Source organism: Labeo rohita, unplaced genomic scaffold (assembly GCF_022985175.1).
Source record: "Labeo rohita strain BAU-BD-2019 unplaced genomic scaffold, IGBB_LRoh.1.0 scaffold_240, whole genome shotgun sequence".
In the NCBI taxonomy this organism is placed as follows: Eukaryota; Metazoa; Chordata; class Actinopteri; order Cypriniformes; family Cyprinidae; genus Labeo; species Labeo rohita.
The window spans coordinates 48,379-73,279 of NW_026128660.1; the positions used below are offsets into that span (position 1 = coordinate 48,379).

Consider the following 24,901-nt stretch of genomic DNA (forward strand, 5'->3'; position numbering starts at 1 on the left):
CTTACATCTGGTACAAGAACGGACGACAGGTAACAGATGGATTCACTAAAGTCAACAAGCTGTACCTGGACTCAGTCAGCAATGAAGAGCTTCAACAGTATTCCTGTGCTGTAGGAGGTAACACATCTCTCATGATACATGTGCTTCAGTGTCAAATGTTTGCAGCATTCAGTTGGTTTCTCTGATAGTCATGATTCACTTCTTTGTGTTGTAAAGATGCAGTAGGCAACACAGTGTTCAGTCATTATACAGTCACTCTGCTGCTGTTTTTACCTCAGTTTCTCATAATAGTGGCTCTGTGGATATGGTGAGTAAAATATCTGCTGATTATTAATAATTTCATGACATACAATGAAAACATTATAATGTGTTCAGGTTTTAAGAGTATGGATTATGATTCAACAAGTTTTTTCATTAGAATGCACTTCATTTCAAAACCAAACTGTAAAGAAAAGTGAATCTACTATAATGTAAGACATGCATTAACAGCAACATTGTTGTAGTTGTGTTTAATGTCTTTCTGTTTGTCTGTGTCAGAATCTGCTGTTCCACATCTGTTCATCTGCTGTCTGTCCATCAGAGCTGCTGGAGTGATGTCATTGTGTTCTTCCATTGTGACATCATCACCTAGCAACAGTCAGAACTGACAGCAGCAACATCAGTGATACAGTGATGTCATAGACAGTGACATATCAATGTACAAAACTAGTTAATTTGGTGTAAAGCTATATGGGTTTGTGAGCCATTATGAATGTTTTCATAAACTGTCCTGAGAGTATCTTGGCAGTTTGGTTACAGGGACATCTAGTGAGCTGCTGTTATTTGTTACAAGTATTTATTTTTCAGAACTTGCATGATTCACGTGTGTCTCTTTGACAGCAGCTCTAACTGAACATGAATGAGTGATTTGAACTTTAAAGGCTGTGTGCTGAAACCTTACCAAGTGCAGTTTTAAAGGCATACCTCTGTTGATTTTTTTAGCCTTCACATCGTTTTTTCCATAATCCTGTGCCTTCAATTCAGAAGATGGAGGAGGAAAAAAAGAGTCTTCTGGTGCAGTTGAAAAAAATAAATTAAATTAAATTAAATTAATTAATTAATTTAAAATATATAATTCTTTTCAGCTTCTGATTTTCTGTTACTAAAGTTAATATCAGAATCAGAATCTTTTTTATTGCCAAGTATGCTTGCGCATACTAGGAATTTGTTTTAGTGTCATTAGCTTCCAGTACACAGAGACAGCAACAACATACAGACAGTAAACATAAGATGAGAATAAAATACACATATGTAAATATAATTAGACAAAACTTAGAAAAATAAGCTGAGAATAAAATACACATATGTAAATATAAATACACAAAAATTAGAAAAATAAATTGAGAATAAATAAATAAGTGGTATGTACAGTTGTGCTATAGAATAGAATAGAATAGAATAGAACAGAAGAGAACAGAATAGACTAGAATAGAATAGAATAGAATAGAAAGAGGTAGAGATGCAGGGATGCACTAGGATGGGGGTGGTAACTAATAAATAAAAAGTTATTGAACATTTAACTCTTCATAAGGAGAATTGCCTGGAGAAAAAAACTGTTCTTGTAGCTGGTTGTCCTGGTGTTTGGGGCTCTGTAGCGCCGGCCGGATGGTAAAAGTTCAGACAGATGATGACTTGGATGTGAGTGATCCAGAGTGATTTTCTGAGCTCTTTTCCTCATTCTGGATGAATACAGTTCTTGAAGGGTGGGCAGGGGACCACCAATAATCCTCTCAGCAGTCCGAACTATTCTCTGTAATTGTCTGATGTCTGATTTTGTAGCTGAGCCAAACCAGACAGTTATTGATGTGCAGAGAACAGACTCGATGATGGCTGAGTAGAACTGTTTTAGCAGCTCCTGTGGTACGTTGAACTATCTTAGCTGGTGAAGGAAGTACAACCTTTGTTGGGCCTTTTTTACAATGGAGTTGATGTGAGTGACCCACTTCAAGTCCTGGGAGATGACAGATCCCAGGAACTTGAATGTCTCCACTGTAGCCACAGTGCTGTCCATGATGGTGAGAGGGCTGAGTGCAGGGGGGTTCCTCCTGAAGTCTATGATCATCTCCACTGTTTTGAGCGTGTTGAGCTCCAGGTTGTTATGACGGCACCATACAGCCAACTCTCTAACTCTATAATATATATATAAAATGAAGGTTCTCAATCTACATTTATGGTTCAATGACAAACCTTTAACATCCATGCAATCTTTCCATTGCATAACCGGTAAACCTGTTTGCACTACAAACCAGTGTTCATAATTAAGATAATACATTAAAATAATATTCTAAGACACTATTTGCAATATCATGCAGTGATGCAAGCTGCTTTGTACAGCTAAAAATAGCTGGACCCAGATGAGATCAGAAGCCACAACCATAACATTAACAAATGGCTGTGCATGCACCTACAGCAAAAAAAACAAAACAAAACAAAAACAAAGGTGGATAGTAGAAAAAGTTTACTTAGATTATTAAAGTGTTTATTTTAAATGTTTCTTGTTTTTAAGAACTGATTCTTCTGTGCTATGAAAACCCCATTTTGGAACCTGTATTTTGAAGAGTGTGAACACATGAACACCCGTCTTTATTTAGCCTAAAGACCATAGGTGACTTCATTTTCAAGAATTTTTCTTTAGACAAAAGGAAGGAAATAAGACGTGGGGTGTCAATGTGTCACCTAAAACAGGCAGTAGAAACAGCAACTAACATCAGAGAACTTGAAACACAGCAGCATATAATGTAAGTACATCTAATCTTTTCATTTAAATTAAGCTTTACATTATAATGCAGTTTTAAGCATCTTTCTGAAATGATTGTAGTTCTAGTTTTGGCAAGACTTTATTTTACAGTATCATTGTTAATATAGTAATAGCAGTAAATTATACATGATTACATGCAATAACCCTAAACCAAACCCTGACACTTACCATAGTAAGTACTGTACATGTTGTTAATTAATATTGCTCAGTACTTACACAACAAGTATACAGTATGTAACCCTGATTTATTATTTATTTATTTTGCATTAAATATAATAACAGACAAATTAAGTGTCAAGTGTGTCAGAACTCAGTGTCTTTATTTTAGGAAGAGCAGCTCTGTGTCTTTCATTGTATGTGTGAATTTACACAAAGTGAAGATCATGAACTCCAGACTCTCAGCGCTGATCCTGCTGCTGCTCATTCAAGGTTTGTGTGTTATTTGATTATAGTTTTGTTGTTGTCCAAAGTAATTAAGGAAGAATGTAACGTCCAGAGATTGTTGGTGAATTTTATTTTGACATGATTTCTGCACTTCAAATGGATTATGATAGACAGTTTTATTCAGGGAAACACAACGACATGCTTAAAGGGGTCATGAACTGCCTTTTGTAATAATTTGTTCTGTTCTCTGAGGTGCCCTTATAATGTCATCAAATATTTGACATCAAAAAAGGTTTAATTTAGAAGTAATAGGCTATTTTCTGTCCTGTTTTAAATCCTCCTCATCAGAACACTCTGTTTGAATAGATGTGGTGGATTGTAGACACGGAAGTAAGCGCTCACTGCTACGACTGACTAATGCTAATGTAAGTTTGACAGCCTACATTTCTCATAGATCGATGCTTATGTGATTTAGGTTAAAACACATAAATACTCAGTACATATCAAACTATCTGTAATAAAAGACAATAAGCAATAGTGACTGAATATTAAAAACATTTACTCACGCTTGTGTGGTGCGACATTGCTATTGGATCCAATATAGTCAGCACAGCCTCGTCTTTTAGTTTCAATCTTTCTAAAAATCCTGTGTCAAACTGTGCTTTGTTTGTGAACAAATCTGTGGTAAAATGAAGAGAACAAAGGACCAAGTTCTTACTGATGCAGTCTGGGACTTTATTAAAAGTTCATTTGGATCAGAAGGAAGGCAATACAAACACAGTGTTTTTCCCGAAACTGGCACTGCACAGAGTCTTGTTGTATTTGGAGTAATCTTTATCATTTGGTTTCTGCGTAAACCTGCGTTGCCTCTCTCCTTATTTACACTACATGTGCAAATTGGTGGACGGGGCTGAACAGACAGGTATGTAGAAACAGGCGTTGATCATCTTCTCTGGAGGCAGTGTTTAGACAAACTATTGCATCAGGTTGGTTTCAATATAAGCTGTTTTTAGACTAACAAGAAAGTTTTCAGTTTTGAAACAACAAGTGTTTATAATGACCCCTTGTCAAAATATCAAGGGAATTTTGGTTTCTCAGTTTATGACCCCTTTATTATTTAGACTGTCTAAAGGGCCACACAGTGAAATGCAATATAGCTGAATGAGTTACTTTTATTTTTATTTTACGCTGGTTAGTCTAATTCAACTTGCTGTCTAATGTTCTCTAGTTCAGAGGCAGGATTTTCTATTCATGCTTCTTTAAAAATAGGGGTGGGTGTACAGACAAATTAATTATTTACTAAACTGAGTGATGTGGTTTAGGCGGGTTTGAACAGCAGATCTGTGAGGAGACATTCAGGAACTATTTGTATCCTTTTGTGTGAAAACTGGATCGTGAATCTCTCCTCTGTTTGTATACAGACTTTGTCTCAATAACATCAACATCATTTTCTTTTTCAGGCTCTGTAACATTTGACCGTCTCTCTGTGACCTGTAGTCAAAAGAGTATTTGTGCTGTGAAGGGGTCAGAAGTGACACTGAAGTGCTCTTACTCCAACATCAACATCAAAACTGTGTTCTGGTTTAGTGAGAAACAAAGTACAAACTGGAGAAAAAACAATGAACCTGAAGATTTGACTTTAGACTCAGACTACTCAGGACGAGTGAAACATCAGATCTCAAGCAGCTCTTCAACACTCACAATATCAGACGTGAGAGAGAGAGACTCTGGAGAATATCAGCTCATGTTCATCATGAATGATGGAGTTAAACATCTCAGCTCAGCAGCCGTCAATCTGACAGTCACAGGTGAATCTCACAGGTCAACAGTATTCCTGTGCTGTAGGAGGTAACACATCTCTCATGATACATGTGCTTCAGTGTCAAATGTTTGCAGCGTTCAGATGAAGTATTTGATATTTTGTTAATGTTTAATATCATAAGTGTGTATCTTAGTTATGTCTCATTTTTCTTTGAGTGTGTCTGAGCTTGTCTCATGCTTCATGTTTTTGAAGATCCAGCAAGTCCAGAGTCCAGCACAGCTTTACTGATCACTGTAATCATACTGTCTGTGCTGCTGATTATTACACTCATAGGAGTCCTGTGGTACAGGTACAATTTTCAACAACAAAGTCAACAACAAGCTGGTTTGCAGCTTAGATTCATAGTTTGTTGCCTTTTTTAAATGTGAAGTTTTATTTTGTTTTTTACAATTCTTTTGTCTCACACAATGAACACATCATCAGCTCCTACTGCTGTACATTCAACCACAGATGATGTTCATTATGCTGCTGTGAAGTTCAGATGAACCTTACACCTGTACTCACCAACCCAACATTGTTTTGTAAGCTTTTGCTCTTTTCTTATGCTTATGAAATGTATCTGACATAGTTTTAAAAAATATTTTACAAAAATTACCAATAAATAAATGTTTTGGTGGGTGACTCAATTGATACCCATAGATATATAGTGTTTGTTTATTTTTATTTATTTATTTTATTTTATTTTATTTATTTATTTATTTATTTTAAAAAATGTAATCACTTAAATGTTTAATTTTTAAACATACAGTATGTTTCCAAAAACAAACAAATAAAAATTTGCATGAAAATGTCTAAGAGAAGATGATTTACTTTATTCTTGCTTTGGTCTTTACAATCTAATCAGAATATTATATCCTATTACTTTTAGTCTGCAAAGCACAAAATCCATATACTTGTATGTATATTATGTATTTATTACACCATGTTAATTTTTACGTTAATATTCTTTTTTTTTTTTTTTTTTTAATTTATTATTTATATTTTTTTTTTATTTATTAATTTATTTGACCAATATTTGATTAATAATGTTATATTTAGATTGTCATTTATCAGATGATCTAGATTTTAATAAATTAAATAGATGCCACATGAGTGAACTGAAAAAGAAAAATGTCACACTGAAAAAAAAAAAAAAAGGAAAGATTATATTAAATAACCTTACCATTCGCAGTCTTTATATCATAATCCTGTTGATTTTTTTAAAATCTTGCTGCTAAAATATAAGGCCTATAATCTGTGCCTTCAGTTCATAGATCCTGTTGAGTTATTTTCAGCTTTTTTTCTCTTACTGCTAAAATATATATACATATATAAAAACAAACAGTGCCACATAACTAGTTTGCTAGATAAACACATCTTTCTACACACGGTTTTGGTAATGTATGTGAAATAAAAGTTTTTCAGTAACCACCACTTAAAAAAAAAGGTTATTTATTGGCATTTATGGTTCACCTTTAGCATCCATGCAATCTTTCCATTGCACAAAAGCTTATTTATATTATTAAAATGTTTAGAAATGTTTATTTTAAGAACTGTCTCTTGTTTTCAATAACTGGTTCTTCTGTGGCATTGCTGTGAAAACCCTGTTTTGGAACATTCACTTTAAAAAGTGTGATCACACCTGACTTCATTTAGGCTGAAGGCAATAAGTGACTTCATTTTCAAGAGTTTCTTTTTGACGAAAGGAAGGAAATAAGACCCACAGTGTCAGCTTGTCTTCTAAAACAGGCAGTGGAAACAACAACTAACGTCAGAGAACCTGTAACACAACTGCATATAATGTAAGTATATCTGATCTTTCAATTTAAATTAAGCCTTACATTGAAATGACTGTAGTCCTGATTTTGGTAAGACTTCATTTTTTCAATAGTGCTTTTGTTTCACGTTACATGTATTTACTATAGTAGTAACAGGAAATTGTGCATAATTACATGCAATAACCCTAAATCAAGCCCTAACACTTACCCTGTAGTAAGTATGTGTTGTTAATCAATACTGGTCAGTACTTAAATTAACAATTACACTGTATAACCAGGTCATAAAATGTAACCCTGATTTTTACTTATTTAGTTGTTCATTTGCATGAACTATAATAACAGACAAATTAAGTGTGAAGTGTGTTAGAATGAAGCTCAGTGAGTGTCTTTTTGAGCGTAGATTCTGGTCAGTTCAGCTGTTTTTATTTAACATGTAATTGTTACAGGGAGTGAGAGACGTGAGGCGAGCGGATCCACTTGCAAGCTTTTATTATATGGACGAGACAGATAAATGGTCGTGCAGGCAGGGTCAAACAACAGTAAACAGGGATGTCGGAGGCGAGACGAGAGAATAGTCCAGTAAGAAGAGCGATAGTCCGAAAAGGCAGGAGGCTAGACAGACGATAACGAGATAACCAGGCGGGAGAACAAAAACTAGAAACTAGGAACAAGAAACTAGGAAAACGCTAACAATACAACAATTCAATCACAACAATCCGTGAAGTGTACTGGGAAGGTCCGGGGCTTTTATACAGTCTCTGTTTGGACGCGGGTGGACGCGGGTGACACGAGTGGTGGCTGATGGGTAATGAAGTCCGGGGTGGAATGCAACAGACTGTGTGTGTGTGTAAGTAGAGTGAGGGTGACATCTGGTGGTGAGCGGTCCGCAGAACACCGACCAGATTCGTAACAGTAATGAAGTTTTTTTAATCCTTTTTTTTTTTCTTTACACTGTGAGTGTCAAATAATTAACAATATTTATTATATAATGTAGCTATAAATGGAATTCAGATTTCAGAAGTCAGATCTGTTAAAAAAATTAAATTAGATTTTTGATTTTGACATTTTGATTTGGATAGGACTTTTCTTCATTTATATCAATGTGAAATGATATACAATAATGTTTATAGAAATAAAACTAGAAAACAACATATCAAAATAAAAATAAACTTTTTTTATGTCGTTTAAATGTAAAAGTGACCAGTATAGCCATCTTTCTTTTCAGTGACGACCATGAGTTGTTTATTCATAGAATTAGTCAGTGCATCATATTGACATTCGCACTATACAGACTGTTACACTACACTCATTTTCCATGCTTCACTTCACTGATTACGCACACAGCTGCAGCCAATCACACACAGTATAAATAAGAGGCCGTCACCATCATTCAGGCCCGAGTATTGTCTAGTGTTTAACACTCCTCTAGTGTTAGCTACATTATGGAGCCGCTCAGTGGATTTGCTATTTCCCTAGTGTAGTTAAATCTTGTTCATAGTCTGTTTTCCTGTGTCCAGATCCTTGCCTGGTTCTTCTCGTCTTGTCGGTCTGCAGCCTGCCCTGGATTTATTGCCTGTCTTGGATTACCTTTTGTCTTGCCGTTTCAGACTCTGTTCGCCCCTCGTTTGGGCTATTAACTGTCCATTTGGATCACCCGTTTGCCTCGCCCCCTGAAAAAAAAAAAAAGGACATGTCTGGGTAAAAGGGGATGTATGGTCACCCTAACTAACATAAATCAAGCAAGCATAAGCCACAAAGTTTTGGTGAAATAACACAAGACCAGAGGGAATAATATGGATTTTTCGTTCATGAATTATAAAAATGTAACTTTGGATAGTGCTTTTTTATGTCTATGTTTAAGATAGGAAGTGACAGTTAAAAGGTTAAACTAATTTACAGAGGAAAAAAAGTACTTCAGGCTAACATGATTGCAGAAAAATCCTGATTTTGTTTGAACATTTATGTGTCAACATATTTTGTTGAAAATGGAACAACATTTTTTAATTTAAAAATCTAATCTTGAGTACATCCAGGAAGTTATTGATACAAAATTTAAAATAATTTTTTTTTTTTTTTTTGATAGATGTATAATTTAAACTTGTACAAAACAATCACCAAACAAAGATTGTAATATTCTCTCTTTAATTTGGAAAAATAAAAAATTATTTTTTTCAATAAATATCTGAATTGGTTAATCAAAATGTGATTCCAGATGGTCAACAAATAATGTTGATTTACCATCTGGGACATGTCATGTCAACAAATGGAAAAAATCCAGGTTCTGCACCTAACACAACAGTCAGGACTCAAGTTTTTTTTTGTTTGTTTGTTTTTGTACTGATTGCGATGTTCTAACATTACAACAATACATTACTTGTATCTTGGCACATTTCTTTTAAGCGTTTTTGGCACCACCTATTGTTGTGGGTGTATTATTGACATGTCAAAGTCTAGACCAGGGGTGGGGAACCTCAATCCTGGAGGGCCGATGTCCCTGCAGAGTTTAGCTCCAACCCTGAAAAAAAAAAAATAAATAAATAACAATCTGTATCCTAAAGACCTTGATTAACTTGTTCAGGTGTGTTTGATTAGGGTGGGAGCTAAAATCTGCAGGGACACCGGTCCTCGAGTATCAAGGTTCCCCACCCCTGGTCTAGACCCTGAATATAAGACGACTGCATTTTTTCAGATGCGTTTCCAAGAAAAAAAATAAATCATCTTATATTCAGGTCAATACAGTATATTAAATTTTCAGCTTTGTTATTTAAACCTGTTCCCTTATTGTGGCATATATTTTAAATTCATTTTTGTCTATTTAGATTAATTAATATTAATTGAAACTGAAAATGAAAAGAAAAAAGAAAGAAAAAAAGAAAAACATTTGCAAACAAAAAAAATGCAAATAAATGTTCATTTAAACTGGTCATACTGACTTGTTGAGTTGAGTTTGATGGTAAACTATTTGTAAAGCATTAGCATCATCTTTGTGTGATTAAACTTCTTTTTGTGTCAGTAAGAAACAGGAAGGAAATACAATCATCTGGGAGTCTGCAGCAGCTTCTAAAACAGACCACAGAAACAACAACTAATATCTGAGAACAACAGCAACAGGTAATATAGGTAAATCTAATATTTAATTGCATTTAAAATGTCATTTTAAGCCTGTCTTCCTGTCTTTCTTAAGTGTTTAATGTATTTTTGATTCTGTCTATAATGACCCCTCAAGTGTGTCACAATGAAACTCAATGAGTGTCTTTTTTTTCAGGTCGATCAGCTCTGTGTCTTTCATTGTATGTGAATTTACACAAAGTGAAGATCATGAACTCCAGACTCTCAGCGCTGATCCTGCTGCTGCTCATTCCAGGTTTGACCATTACTGTGTGTTTTTCTCCTCTGTAATGTTTTCATTTAAAGTGGCTCTAATTATCCCTCACAGGTAACACTTTAGAATATTGTTCCATCATTAATGAACAAATGACTAATGCACTATTAACATTTTAGTAACTACTATTAACTAACAAGAAACTCTGATTAATGAATCAATAAGTAATAGCACTCAGTTGAAGTGGTAGTTCACTATTAGCTAATCAGTAACTACTATTTTTTCATTTCGTATTTAATATAAAGAAAAAAACTAGTAGTTACTGATTAGCTAATAATGAACTACCACTTTCAACTGAGTGCTATTACTTACTGATTTGTGATTCTGATCTCTTGTTAGTTAACAGTAGTTGGTAGAACTGTAAAAGTGCATTAGTCATTTGTTTCTGTGTAGTTATTCATTAATGACAGAGTAGTATTTTAAGGTTTTACCCTTTCACATGCACACAGAGTGATTACTTTGATCATTGTTGCTCTATATTTTGAAACAGTTAAAATTATTTTAGATCAGATGAATTAAGTGTCCAGTAGGTCTGAAAATCAGTCTGAATGTTGGTCTAATTTAACTCAACATGTGGGCAGGATTTTTTGACTATTTAAACATGTTAAAAAAGTGTGTGTATAGATACATTTAAAGGAGTCATGAAATGGAGAATCAAAATGTTCCTGATATTTACACATTTACACAAGAGATTACTCTATAATAAAAACATACTGCAAGTTTTAGAACTACCCAGTTAAAAATCTGAAATATTCTCATACACATGAAATGCCTGGAATTGAAATTGTGAGAATCATGATGTCGCAATTTCCTCTCAACATCTTCCATAGCATGTGTCATCATCATATGTAATCAAGGAAGCATATTTGAGCAACTCATGTCTGTGCATCAATCATACAAACGATACTGCTGTTGGATAAAGATGTCGAGTAAAACTATCAAACTCAGACGTTGTTCTGTCAGTGGATGTAAAGAAACTGCACCTCCAAAAACCTGAAATTCAAAGCTCAAAAACCGAGCATTAGAAAATTAAACAAGCAAAAACAAATACAACTGAAACAGACTGTTGTAATCATTGTGGTTGAGTGTTTCAATTTATTCTGGATCTGACTCAAACATATACGGCTCTATTACAGTGCTTTCCATCTTCAGTTTTAAAACACACAACATGTGGTAAAGAAGCGTGTGGATACAGTGTGATAAAGACAGACAATCATTTGCATTTGCTTCTATTTCTGCAAGAGGATGGAAAATTATAATTTTTACAAATATTGAAATATTTTTTGTTCACATTTTTAAAACTTTATAAACTTAGCTTGAGACATAATATAATTATTGATATAATATAATTATTAATATAATTATTGAAACATAATATAAAAATCTTAAACTGCATTTTATGACCCCTTAAAATGTACTTTTTGACAATCAATCAATCAATAAATCAAGTGAATGAATGAATAAATAAATAAATAAATAAAGCAATGTGGTTGAGTGACTGTGAGCAGTAGATTGGTGAGTCTGAATTGCTGTAATAGAGGATTTCTCATAATTCATCTCAATAATGTTTTCTTGTTCAGGCTTTGTAACACTGGACCAGCTCTCTGTGACCTGTAATCAAAAGAGTATTTGTGCTGTGAAGGGGACAGAAGTGACACTGAAGTGCTTTTACTCCAACATCAACATCAAAACTGTGTTCTGGTTCAGTGAGAAACAAAATACAAACTGGAGAAAAAACAATGAACCTGAAGATTTGACTTTAGACTCAGACTACTCAGGACGAGTGAAACATCAGATCTCAAGCAGCTCTTCAACACTCACAATATCAGACGTGAGAGAGAGAGACTCTGGAGAATATCAGCTCATGTTCATCATGAATGATGGAGTTAAACATCTCAGCTCAGCAGCCGTCAGTCTAACAGTCACAGGTGAAACTGAGTCCAGATTCTGTTCAGTTCAGCTGTTTTTATTTGATGTGATGAAGTGTTTCTTAATTTTTAATCTTTACTCTATTCAGACCTGCAGGTGAAGATGAATCCTGTGTCTACAGACCCGACAGATAAGAGAACAAAACTGACCTGTGACACTTCCTGCACTTCTGGAGTTTGGTATTACTGGATGAAGGATGGACAGCATTTCACATATACACAGTCCCCAACATATTTGTATCACACAGTAGAAATGCTGGCAGCTTTTCCTGTTCTCTTTATTCAGACCATAGACATCCTTCCTCTTCTGTGTGTGAGTGTCAAATATTAAACATTATTTATATACTGTAGCTGTAAATGGAATAACATGTAAAATTGTTTGTTCATACATAAGTTTATCTAAACAGATGTTTTAAAATGAGTGTGAGTTTTGCATGTTAATCTGTGTTTCTTTCAGGTGTTTCTCAGAGTGTCTGCTGGGATGTGACTTACACCTCTACAAGAGTCTGTGCTTTGGTGAACTCAACAGTAGACATTTCCTGCACATACTCACATCCCTCTGATCATACTGTAAATAAAACATTCTGGCATTACGGTCCATCTTGGGACTTCAAGGATCTGCGTGAGGAGCATCAGTTTGCTGGTCGTGTGGAGTATGTGGGGAACAAACTGAGAATCAAAGATCTCAAGATCAGCGACTCTGGAGAATATCAATTCAGGATCATCACTGACTTAGACCAATACTCTGGATCACCTGGAGTCATTCTTACTGTTACAGGTAACTGATCATGATAAACTGGTTATTTTCAAAATGTTTCATGTATAATTTCTAATAGACTTTAACTAATTTTAGGTACACAGATAAACAGCAGCACATCTGTTGTATCAGAGAAAGATAAAGTGATTTTAAGCTGTTCAACTAATTGCACTTTGAAAGACAAACATACTTACATCTGGTACAAGAACGGACGACAGGTAACAGATGGATTCACTAAAGTCAACAAGCTGTACCTGGACTCAGTCAGCAATGAAGAGCTTCAACAGTATTCCTGTGCTGTAGGAGGTAACACATCTCTCATGATACATGTGCTTCAGTGTCAAATGTTTACAGCATTCAGGTGGTTTCTCTGATAGTCATGATTCACTTCTTTGTGTTGTAAAGATCCAGTGAACAGCACAGTGTTCAGCCATTATACAGTCACTCTGCTGCTGTTTTTACCTCAGTTTCTCATAATAGCAGCTCTGTGGATGTGGTGAGTAAAAGATCAAGTGATTATTCACAATTGCATGACATACAGTGAATATACTAAATGTATTCAGGTTTTAAGAGTTTGAATTATGATTCAACAGGTTTTTCTTCAAAATGCATCTTATTTCAAAACCAAACTGAAAACAAAAGTGAAGGTAAGAAATTATGTGTAACCTGGATAAACACCCTAATGCAGGTTTCTAAATGAACAGATCAAGCTGAAATGGCACAATAGCATATCTGCTTTGCTAAATTATCAACTTTTTGTTTCTTCACATGACAAGGACTTCAGTGACATCAGTGCTGATAAACTATCTCTGCACATTATAACCTTTTAAAAATTATGTTCTGTGTCATGAATCTGGTCCGTGACCTGCGGTCCGCTCACCACCAGATGTCGCTCTCGCTCTATCATCACACACAGACTGTTGCTCTACACCCCGGACTACATCTCCCATCATCCACCACGCTGATTGCGCCATACACCTGTGGCCAATCAGAAACCCTATAAATTCCCCGGACTTTCACTGGGTAGTGACCGAGTATTGTGTAGTGTTATGTGGAAAACTGTGTCAGTTGCGTTTAAAATAACAGTGCTAGCACTAACATTTCTGTGTTTTTCCTCAGTTTCCTAGTTTCCTTGTTCCTGAGTTCCCTTAGTTTTGTATTCTCGCCTGGCTACCTCGTTTTCGTCTGTCTCGCCGCCTGCCTTCTGGACTCTTGCTTGTTGTAAGGATTACCTTTCTGTCTCACGTCATGGACTATGTTCGCCGCTGATCGACCCACGCCTGCCTCACGGACTACTCTCATGCCTCTCCCCAACATACCTGTTTGTTATTGTTCTGACCCTGCCTGCTTGACCATGTATTTGTCTCATCCCAATAATAAAACCTTGCGTATGGATCCGCTCTCCTCTCGTCTCCCTCTCCACATTACATTCTGCTCATTGTAATGACATTAAAATAAACGAACATCTCAACTGTATATACTGATCAATGATTTGGTGTTCTTTCCATACTATTTTTGCAAAGCGGCTGCTTCCATCTTTCTTAATCATGTCACTCATCACAGAGAAAATGCCCTCTAGTGATAATTAGTCATTACTACTTTTTTTTATTAAGTGTCTGTTAACTATGTTCATTTAAAGGGGTTAAATATATATTGAATCTACTGTAATATAAGAGATGCAGTGGCAGCAACATTGTTGTAGTTGTGTTTAATGTGTTTCTATTTGTCTGTGTCAGAATCTGCTGTTTCACATCTGTTCATCTGCTGTCTGTCCATCAGAGCTGCTGGAGTGATGTCATTGTGTTCTTCCATTGTGACATCATCACCTAGCAACAGTCAGAACTGTCAGCAGCAACATCAGTGATACAGTGATGTCATAGACAGTGACATATCATTGACTGTCAGTCTGCATAAACAAACAAACTAAAACAAAACAATAGTCCAGGCTTTAAAATTTGCTAAATGTATGAAGAAACCTTTTATTCTCTAAAGATCCTTTAACAATCCACTTTAATAAAATGTTCTCACCTTTCTGTTTATCTTGAACTTATGATTCCTTTTCTGTATTAATATTTTATATTTCAATGGATGAACTGTAACCACAGTGACAATGCACAGCAAAATCAATAAAGCAATGTAATATGTGGAAAAACTGATTAGCAAGAATTTATGTTAATATTTTAGGCCCAAGCAATGCTGTGCCTTGCTGAAACATAGTTTGGTAGACTTCAGTGCTTCAAGATCGGAGCTGTACATTTTTAAGCTTTTAAGCATTATTTAATTGAATTTTCTTGTTGCATCTTGATCAGAATTTGGTGGAAACAAAATAAAATGTCTAATTTCCTGTTACCAAAGTTATTGTTAAAAACATATGATTTCTTTAATTATTGACTTATGAAATATTGTGCATGTGTGTGTGTGTGTGTGTGTGTGTGATAATATATAAAATTATCTGAACTGTTATTTAAACCTGTTCCCTGTTCTGGCATGCATTTTAAATACATTTTCTTTATTTAGATTTAAAAAGAAAAAGAAAGAAAGAAAGAAAGAAAAAAGGAAAACAGGGAAAAGAAAACAGAGATGTGAAAAATGCAAATCTCTTTTAAAATAAATAATTATTTAAACTGGTCATACTGACTAGTTGAGTTTGAATTTGATGGTAAACTATTTCTGAAGTGTTAGTATCATTTTCTCTGATTAAAAAAAGACTTCTTTTTCAAGTGTGTCAATAAGAAACAGGAAGGAAATAAGATCATCAGGGAGTCTGCAGCAGCTTCTAAAACAGATCACAGAAACGACAACTAATATCTGAGAACAACAGCAACATGTAATGTAGGTAAATCTATTATTTCATTGCATTTAAAATGTCATCTTAAGCCTTTTAGGGGGACAGAGTGAAGTTACATAGGACCTAAAATTTCGGTAGCACTTTATTTTGATGGTCCCCCTATAGATAGTCTGCTGACTATAAATTACTTTGCAGTTGCATATTTACTTACTCTCATCAAGGTAGTATCTGTAGATTGTCTATTAAATGTTCCGTAGCGATCATTACAATGTCTATAACATGTAAGCAGCTATTAAACATTTGGTCAGTAAAGTGTTATCAATGTGTTATTAATTTAGGTTGTAGATGTTCAACAGCATATTAGCAGACATGCAACAAATCCTCAACAAGTTCTCAGTACCTTTATATAGCAAAATAAGAGCGTTTTAGTAGTTAGCATGTAGCTGTTAACCAGTGTATCAACAAACTGTCAGTACACATTCAGTTGTCTGTAAGTAGCAACACAAGATCATTTCAACATATATAATGATACTTACTCTTGATCTTTTGCTTTTGCAACTATTTACAAGAGTGCTGTACTAACTGTTTGTTGCATATAAGTTACCTTTCAGTAGACAGTAATTATACTTTGAGGTACTTTCATCTGTTCATCTGTTGTCACATTAGGCCAATTAAAATGAAGTGAAAATGTAAGAAATGCTGTTGAATGACTCTTACATTACAGCTAGTCAGTGGATGTTCAGCAGACAGTCAATAGACAGTTAGTACCGACACTGGCAATTGTTCAATTTAAGAACAAGAAAACAACAACACCACTGTACAAGTATATATCTGCCAAAATGGGAAAGAAATAACAGAGTCATCACTTTGTCCAATCAACTGCTTTTAATGAACTGTTGTCAAAAATGTTAAAAAAACATTACTATGGACAACATGAAATGAAAAAGCCTTTTTTACATGGCAAGATACTGTACACACACACACACACACACACATATATATATATACATATAACAAAATAAAAAAAACAACATGGAAATTTTGTATGGCCAAGTTAACACAACAAGGTTAGAAACATTAAATAAACAAAACAAAAAAGACAGAAAGAAAGAAAAAAAAAAAAAAAAGAAATTGAGTCAGTGATAGAACTGACTGATATCATGCAAAAGTCTTCCAAGAATTCCGTCTGTATCTTCTGCCTAACCAGTAAGTCCATTCTATATATATTAGATGGTTTTTGAGAGCCTTTTCTGACCGGTTTGCACGCATTCTCCACACTTCCCTTTTGAAGTTTGCCCATGCCCTTTCAATGTTCTGTGTATGTACTCCTGTCGATGGATTAATAAAACGAATGCTGTGGTTCACTGTGTGGTGTTGGTATCCTCTCTCTGAAAGAGTTGAGTATGCACACCACTCATCACTATGAATGATGCTGCCTGTTTTAACATGTTTTTCTATGATTGGCAAAAGGGTTGTCTTGTCCCTTTTGTCCACCAACCACAGTACTGGTTTTCGTGAGGGCAAAATCTCAACCATTCCGAATACCCAGCTTTTCCTTCTCCATGCACCTCCAAAACGCCCTCTGGCATACTGAAAAAAGAATAAATGAAATTATTCTTTACACACTCTTATTTTATAAAAGTCAAAAGCACTAGACTCAAAATAACTTTTTTTAGGTCAACTGACAGGCCTGTAATAATCCATGTTATTATTAGTCTTACAAAAATTATTTCAGTATCTCAAATTCTTTTATTAGAGCAATGTAACAATATTGTGTCTTGTCTACACTGTAAAAAAAAAAATAATAATAATAATGTTTAAAAAAATAGTAAAATGCATGGCAGCACAGAGTGCCAAACATTTGTTATTAATAGATTTTATAATCTTTTTATAATAACATTATATTTTATAATATAATGGTTAAAATATCATAAGAAAAAAAAAAAAAAAAAAAAAAAAAAAAAACGGTAAATGACTGATAGAAACTGCTGCCAAACAAAAACTAGCTAGCAACAGCACACATGCACTAATGAAACTATCACTGCATCAATCACTACACAGTTATTGCCTTTAAGGCAAAAATGCAGCATATCAATCTTTTTTGGTCTTCAGAAGCACAGACTCTACTCTTCAGCACAATGGTAACCCACAAAGCAAAAAACAGAAACCCTTTAAATCCCAACAGAACAAAACACAAACAGATCTTTTTAGATCTCAGCATCTTCACTTATTGCAAACCAGTCTGACTTTCATACAAAAAGTCATTATTGAAGTTTACGTTTATTGAGAATAATAAAGTTTGAAGTCACCATTGTGGAGATAAGCGTTTGCTTTTGTTCGGCTCTTAACTCTTTGCTTTTTAACGCTAGATCTTCTCTGATTGCTGTAATTTTGTGTTTCTGCAGCACATTTGTAAAATGTAAAATTGGTTACTTATTGATGATTTTGAAAGTTTTTAAGTGCAGCAATTATTTGGATATGATCACGTAGATTCACGCAGACATTATGCGTTTTTGTATAAACCTCAACAAGAGTGACAATGCACAAAATATTCAGAAAAACAAATCAACACTCAACATCAAAAAACAATCTACTAAAGTCAAAAAAGCGTTTTGTTAAATGTCACTATTGCTGAGATTCATGTGCTGATTCTTGATGTTTGTGAGTCAAAAAGACAGCTCAAACCAATTTCTATATCATGAATGAAAAAAAAAAAAATCTGAATATCTAACAGTCATAACATCACATGACTCCTGTAAATAATCCAAAATTAACAGCTAACACACTCAGAAAGAAGACTCTGGATGAGATCAGTGAATCAGGCCACTATATAATGATTGAATCCTCATCAATAAGTAACCAACTTCATCTGATCTGATTTTTTCTTGCAATTTTTGCTATGAGAAATGTGCTTTGGAAACACAGTTACAGCAGCCAGAGAAAAACTGATGTTAAAAAGTCAAGGGTCAACAGCCCAACTAAACCAGTAAACTGAAACTCTGTTAATTCTTAATACAAAGCTTTGTGTGAAAGAAATAAAGTCAGATTGGATTGTAATGAGTGAAGATGCTGAGATTAGTTTAATGCTCTGTTGCTGCCAGTCATGTGACATTTTGTTTATTTATTTTTTTAACAGTGAAGGTCTTTGATCATAATAATTCACGAAATACCTTTAGCAGTGTTTTCATCTTATATAAATAAAGATATTTTACTTTTTGTTGGGCAGCTGTTGCTGGCAGTCATTTGGCTTTTTTATCATCTAATGTTTTTGTTATTGTATTAATTACAGATTATTTTTGTAATTTTAGAAAACAGAAAAAGTACTGTAAAACAGTACTTTTTTCTGCATAAAAAAGTGAATTACTGTAATTTATCACTGTCATAACACAATTCAATTCAAATTTATTTGTATAGCGCCTTTCACGATACATATCGTTGCAAAGCAACTTTACAGCAAATTAAAGTTTTTACAATATATTTAGTAGTAGCTTACTAGTGATGACAATGTCAAGTTGATGTACATATGGCAGAGATGCATGGTAAAGATCAAATAATGATGTAATCAAACAGACAAAGAACACTATAAATTAATAGCAAATGTCTAAATTAACCGCCAAGTAGTTAATTTAGAGATAATTTTAGAGTTTTGACTACAATTTAAAATTTAACATTAAAAAAAAAAAAAAAAATCAGTTATTTTCTATAAAATGGAAATTACTTTACAGTGTACACATCCACATTTGAAGAGAACAGATATGTTTTCTGAGGTCACGGCTTACTTTTCGTCTGACGAAACTTGCTTTCGTCAATGTGTACACAAATGTTGAGCTCACCAACTTTTTGTCCTCTTTTTTTCCTGAGCCTCCGCATACTTCTCACACATACATGTCACAATTTCATGGACATCTTGGACAGGGTTGCACTATATTTGAGATGTCTAGCATCATGTCCACCTGTCGCATATGGAGACCCTGTGAAAATCTAAACACAATGCAATAAAATATTGCAGTAAAAGGACAGAATTAAAAATTTAATGTGCAGACAGTTGAGGAGGAAACGGCACCAGAGAACACAGACAATATAAACTTACCTGTGAATATACTTCATCCAACTAAAAAGGCTTGCATGGGAATGGGAAAAATGGACTTGGTCCTTATGCTTTTCCTGCTTCGTCCACATGACTTCTTGCATGACCTCTTTTTTTTTTTTTTGGTGTTGTTTTTTTCTTAATGAGCTCTGTTGGCGCGATTTCTGTTTACAATTCTAGGCACTAAAAGACAAATCCAGTAATGGGCGGGACTTTGACGCCAGATGTTTTGGGGGGAAAAATATTTAAAAATAAATAATAAAATTATATATATACACTCTCGTTTGTTTGTTTTTTTTCTATAATATTTAATTGCTATTCAATTATAGTGAAGTTTATTTGTATTATTATTTAGTTGTTTTTCTGTCTGCACCAATGGCGTTGTCACGAGGTACATTTCTCAAGCGCCCTCTTGAGGAAGACTGCTTATTTAGGTTTGAGGGTAAAAATCTAAATATTTGTAGAATAAAGTTGAAATTATGAGAATAATGAGAATAAAGTCGAAATGTTTTTATGTCATTAAAATAATTTCTATTAAACTTGCACTTAAACAGCATAATGCAGCTGCTTTAGGTATCTATAACTTATAGCTTATGAGTTCATAATAGCGATCTTACCATCTGTCAAAATGATATTGTTGCTGTATAGCAACAAATATAGATTTCTAATCATGGTATTATATGTGCAGATTTTCTAGGACACACACATTTAGAGTGATTATATAAACAGATTGCTTTTAGCAATGTCCGTGGCAGACTTTACTTAGTGTCAGGGCAACAAAATTAAAAAATAAGTTAATATTGAGTGATTTAAATTGTACAGAAAATATTGTCTTTTTGCACTATTTCGGGAAAATAGTTGTAAACAAACCATGTTGTGCTTCTCTGCACAAAGCAGTGTTTCCTTACTAAATGAACTCGCGTTTTTTGAACGTTGAGCAGTGATTCATTAATTTATTCATAAAAACAGTTTCTTACTTCGCTCCTGAATGAATCAGCCATTTTTAATGAATCAATTCAATAAATGACTTCTTCCCACCGACTGGTAATTTTGGTCCCATTTTTAAAAGTATCATTTTAGTTTTTTTTTTTTTTTTTTTCAAACATTTAATGTTTCTGTGTTTTAAATTTTAAATTCAAAATCTCATAATATTAGTGCCTATGCGGTCTGTAAGTGCAAATTATGATTAATTATACTTGTCTTTTAAAAAACAAATTGTCTTTTACACTCTTTAATGTGCCGTGACAGATCTCTGTATTCACGTTAATCGCTCACGTTTTCGATTACAATGAGACTTTAGTTTTATTAAATTATAGCTTACTGTTTTCTTAGTGAAAATTCCACCACCTGTTCCACAAAAACATCTGTGGCATCCAACCTTTCATTCTTCACATGAGTTTAATTAAGAACAGCAATAAAACATTCTAAAGGTTGAAGTGGATTCCAACTCATTGACACAAGTTAATGTATTTTCTGAGGTATATAATGGTAATAATTCACAAGCTGTTTTATTCATGGCATAATACAGTAAATAATTGGAAATATATATATTTTTAATGTAATCAAACCCATTCATCATTTGTAGCGCTCCAGCCACCCATAATTGCAATAATGTTGTGCTTTGTTGCTTTTAATAGCTATAGCACAGGTCAGCTTTCAATTTGTCAGTTTTATCGCGAAATAAATATGTTTTTCCTCTTTATTTCAAGTTATAGCATGATATGAATGTGAAGAAACATCAGAAGGCATGAAAAAAACAGCATAGCCTAACGTAATGAAACGAATGACTGATTGTAATCAGAAAGATTGATTCACATGCCGCTTAAACTGAGGCGAACACAGCGATTTGTCACACCACATTAAACAGTGACCCTGGGTCCTTAAAAAGTCTTAAATAGCATTTTCCTAATAAAAGGCCTTAAAAAGTCTTAAAATGTCTTAAATTCAAAATCGATAAATATTTTTTGTCACACTACCGCTAAAATATCTTTAGTCTGACGGACCTAATGACTGTTTACAATCGTTGGACAGTCCAAAGTTTTTTTTTTTTCTCTAAAACTTAAGTAAGACAAAAAATAACCTTCGAAGCATCGAAAAAAAAGAATGATTTTTATTTTAATATATTTAAAAAACAATGATTGATAATGGATAGTGTATTTCTGGTATCAAACTTGCGCTGCCTGTGTCTATGTGAGAGACTTAAAAACAAACGAGCATAACAGCACACATAAAGAAACTAAGAAGAAACACATTGAGGTAAAAATTCAAAATGCGTTGTTTATTTATAACATCATAGTTCAGTAACATACCAAGGGAGCTATTTTGCTGAACATTCTCACGATTGCAAGTGTTACATTGACTTTACTTTAATAAACAAATAGTCAAGTACTTAAGTTACTTACATTTTAGACACAATATTTACTTTTTTGTTCTGTTTCACCAACAAGAATAGTTCCAAACAAGGAACACAGCAGAAGTATAGCACATTCCCCAAGCAACACTAGACGGTGTTTTGCTGCTAAATGATTCAGCGTTCTGAAGGAATCAGTTGAAATAACTCAATGACTCACTCATTAAGTGACTCACTACCAGCTACTGGTAGTTTGGTATGTTTAAAAATATGCATTTTCCCTCCGACATTTCTTATTTGTATATTCATAAATGTATTTAAAACATTATTCTCATAACATTATTCATTGCAGTTTTAAATTTGAAGCATAAATTATTTAGTTTGACTGGTAAAAGCCCTATAGAATTTAATGATAACTTGTAATAATTTGACATGAAAGGTGATATGTTTCAAAAGTTAAAAAGGGCAGATTTAAGTATGTAAAAGCTGATAGAACACTGATGAAAATATTGCTTCAGAATAAATAGTTTACACCACCAAAAATCTTGGTAATGTGGTACATTTATGGGAATATTTTGTATGGAATATTATCTGCTGATATGAAAAGTTCAATGTATATAGTAGTAATAAATACAATTTATGACCGCGATGAAATGTAGTTTTCTTTCTATGTAATATTTAGTTTTCTTTCTATGTAATATAATGTGTATTTCCATTACAGGTTTAGGTCTTAAATTTCATATAAGGTGGTATTAAAAGGTCTTAAAAAGTCTTACATTTCATATCTGTAGAAACCCTCATTAAAGAGCGTGAAAAACACATTATTGTAAGACAAATTGATTGTATTTCGCTATAAAACTGACAGAATTTGAAAGCTGAGACTGAGAAGCTGAATTTTTCCCAGTGCTCCCAATCCAGGCCATTTGCATATGCAATAGGCTATAGAATATATTCTATTTTGTTTCTACAAATTAATTTTCATAATTTTGACTTTATTCTCAAAACAGAACACTTTCTTGAAATGTTCAGACTTTAATCTCGTAATTTTAGAATTGTACAATATTTACAATGGCACTATAACAACATTGTATTCTTTCATATTATTACGGACAACTGAACTGAAAATAAAATAATAATACATTCCAGGACCGAAGTAATTTGTATTACTCAAGATATATTTGTGCATGAAAAGAAAGTAATTCATATGTTGTGATTTAACTTAATAGGATATGCGATATACTGACAAGTATATCGCAAGTATATAAAACAAGTATATAACAGAAGTCATAGATCTTTCTGTACAAAGCAGATGGTCTCAAGAGCAGCATACTTTTTCCCCTTTTCTTAGTACCCCCCCAAAAAATATGTTTTCAGATTGATAAGATACTTTTTAAGAAAAGTTAGTTAAAATAATATAGTTAGAAAAAATAATATCCTTGTCAATAAATTATTTGAAGGCAGGCTTAAAAACTTTTTTATAGAACACAAAGAAACATATGGCTCTGTATTTTTTAAATAAGTTGTTTGGGTGGGGGTATCGTTGTCATTGAGGTGTTCACTTTAGTTTGTTTTTCAGCTAACAATATTTGTGATGTCATACATCGCTCTAAAAAGCTGTTAAAGCTGACAAGACGTGGAGCAACCATGACCAAAGCCTTCCAAAGAGAAGGTGTCTCACGGAATGCAGTGGCCCAGCTCGCTCCAATTGCAGAGCTGTACTTTGCAGACAGGGAGCAGTTTAACAGCATCAGCTTCACACCAGGGAAATTAGCTGAGTTTACTCAAAAGTGCAGAGAACACATTGTAGGAGATGTACAAAAAAAAAGTGCTATCGATGGAAAAAGAAAGGATCACTTTTGCCTTTTTGTCTAAGTAAGTGAGGTGTTAAAAAATGAAGAATGTTTTCTGTTTACTATTTGCTAAGAGTTTGTTTGCAAGTGTTTATCTTTCTTTAACGGTTTGCAACAGTGTTTTTCAAACTGAAGGGAACATTTTACTGTACAAAAACATTTTTATTTTTCTGAAAACAGGCTAATTTTTTTTTTTTTTTTTTTTTTTATGTTTGATTCTCTCTTGTCTTTTATTTTTTCCTTGACAGTAGTTCATTAAACGCAGCTGATTGAACAACGTGATGACTGTTGTTTCTTTCCCATTTGGCAGATATATACTTCTTAGTCTTAAATCAAACATTTTTAGTGTTGGTACTAACTGTCTATTGACTGTCTGCTGAACATCCACTGACTAGCTGTAATGTAAGAGTCATTCAACAGCATTTCTTACATTTTCACTTCATTTTAATGGGCCTAATGTGACCACAGATGAACAGCTGAAAGTACCTCAAAGTATAATTACTGTCCACTGAAAGGTAACTTATATGCGACAAACAGTTAGTACAGCACTCTTGTAAATAGTTGCAAAAGCAAAAGATCAGGAGTAAGTATCCTTATATATGTTGAAATGATCTTGTGTTGCTACTTACAGACAACTGAATGTGTACTGACAGTTTGGTTAACATCTACATGCTTGGGGGGGGGGAGTGAATAACCAGTGCCCTCTCCACCCTCAATACCACGATTGCAGTGAGTCCCTTGAACAAGGCACCGATCCCCCAACTGCTCCCTGGGTGCTGCAGCCGTAGCAATAATCGGTCCCCACAATGTTAAAAAGCAATGTTTTCATCACTTCACACTACTGTGTGTGAGCATTTGGAAGGGTTAAATGCAGAGCACAAATTCCAAGTATGGGTCACCATACTTGGCCGCATGTCACGTCCTTTCTTTCCTTTCAAAACTGAGTGCTATTACTTACTGATTTGTAAATCTGACTCTCTTATTAGTTAACAGTAGTTG

The 24,901-nt window shown here is 34.0% G+C and overlaps 2 protein-coding genes across 4 annotated transcripts in view; one reads left to right on the plus strand and one right to left on the minus strand.

Annotated features, from left to right (window-relative positions):
* LOC127159656 (uncharacterized) overlaps positions 1-24,901 on the minus strand; it is an 83,496-nt gene that overhangs the window by 46,713 nt on the left and 11,882 nt on the right. The gene's annotated exons all lie outside the window — the stretch shown is intronic.
* LOC127159655 (uncharacterized) lies at positions 2,593-13,474 on the plus strand. 3 transcript variants are annotated; one of them, XM_051102441.1, is made up of 8 exons: positions 2,726-2,777; positions 10,026-10,124; positions 11,723-12,070; positions 12,160-12,383; positions 12,528-12,848; positions 12,924-13,133; positions 13,233-13,323; positions 13,421-13,474. In XM_051102441.1, exons 2-5 carry the CDS (start codon positions 10,079-10,081, stop codon positions 12,555-12,557), a joined length of 648 nt encoding a protein of 215 aa, XP_050958398.1. In that variant the 5' UTR covers positions 2,726-2,777; positions 10,026-10,078; the 3' UTR covers positions 12,558-12,848; positions 12,924-13,133; positions 13,233-13,323; positions 13,421-13,474. The 3 variants fall into 3 exon arrangements, with proteins under 3 accessions (XP_050958396.1, XP_050958398.1, XP_050958397.1); XM_051102440.1 differs by lacking the exon at positions 2,726-2,777 and adding an exon at positions 9,747-9,871; XM_051102439.1 differs by lacking the exons at positions 10,026-10,124; positions 11,723-12,070; positions 12,160-12,383; ... (2 more) ...; positions 13,233-13,323; positions 13,421-13,474 and adding exons at positions 3,126-3,226; positions 4,642-5,029; positions 5,196-5,292; positions 5,427-5,629 and having other exon boundaries at positions 2,593-2,777.

Coding starts and splice junctions, on each gene's coding strand:
- LOC127159655 (XM_051102439.1), top strand. CDS start 2,707: ATGTGTCACCTAAAACAGGCAGTAGAAACAGCAACTAACATCAGAGAA. Junction 3,227..4,641: donor CCTGCTGCTGCTCATTCAAG/GTTTGTGTGTTA, acceptor TTTCTTTTTCAG/GCTCTGTAACATTTGACCGT. Junction 5,293..5,426: donor ATAGGAGTCCTGTGGTACAG/GTACAATTTTCA, acceptor ACACATCATCAG/CTCCTACTGCTGTACATTCA.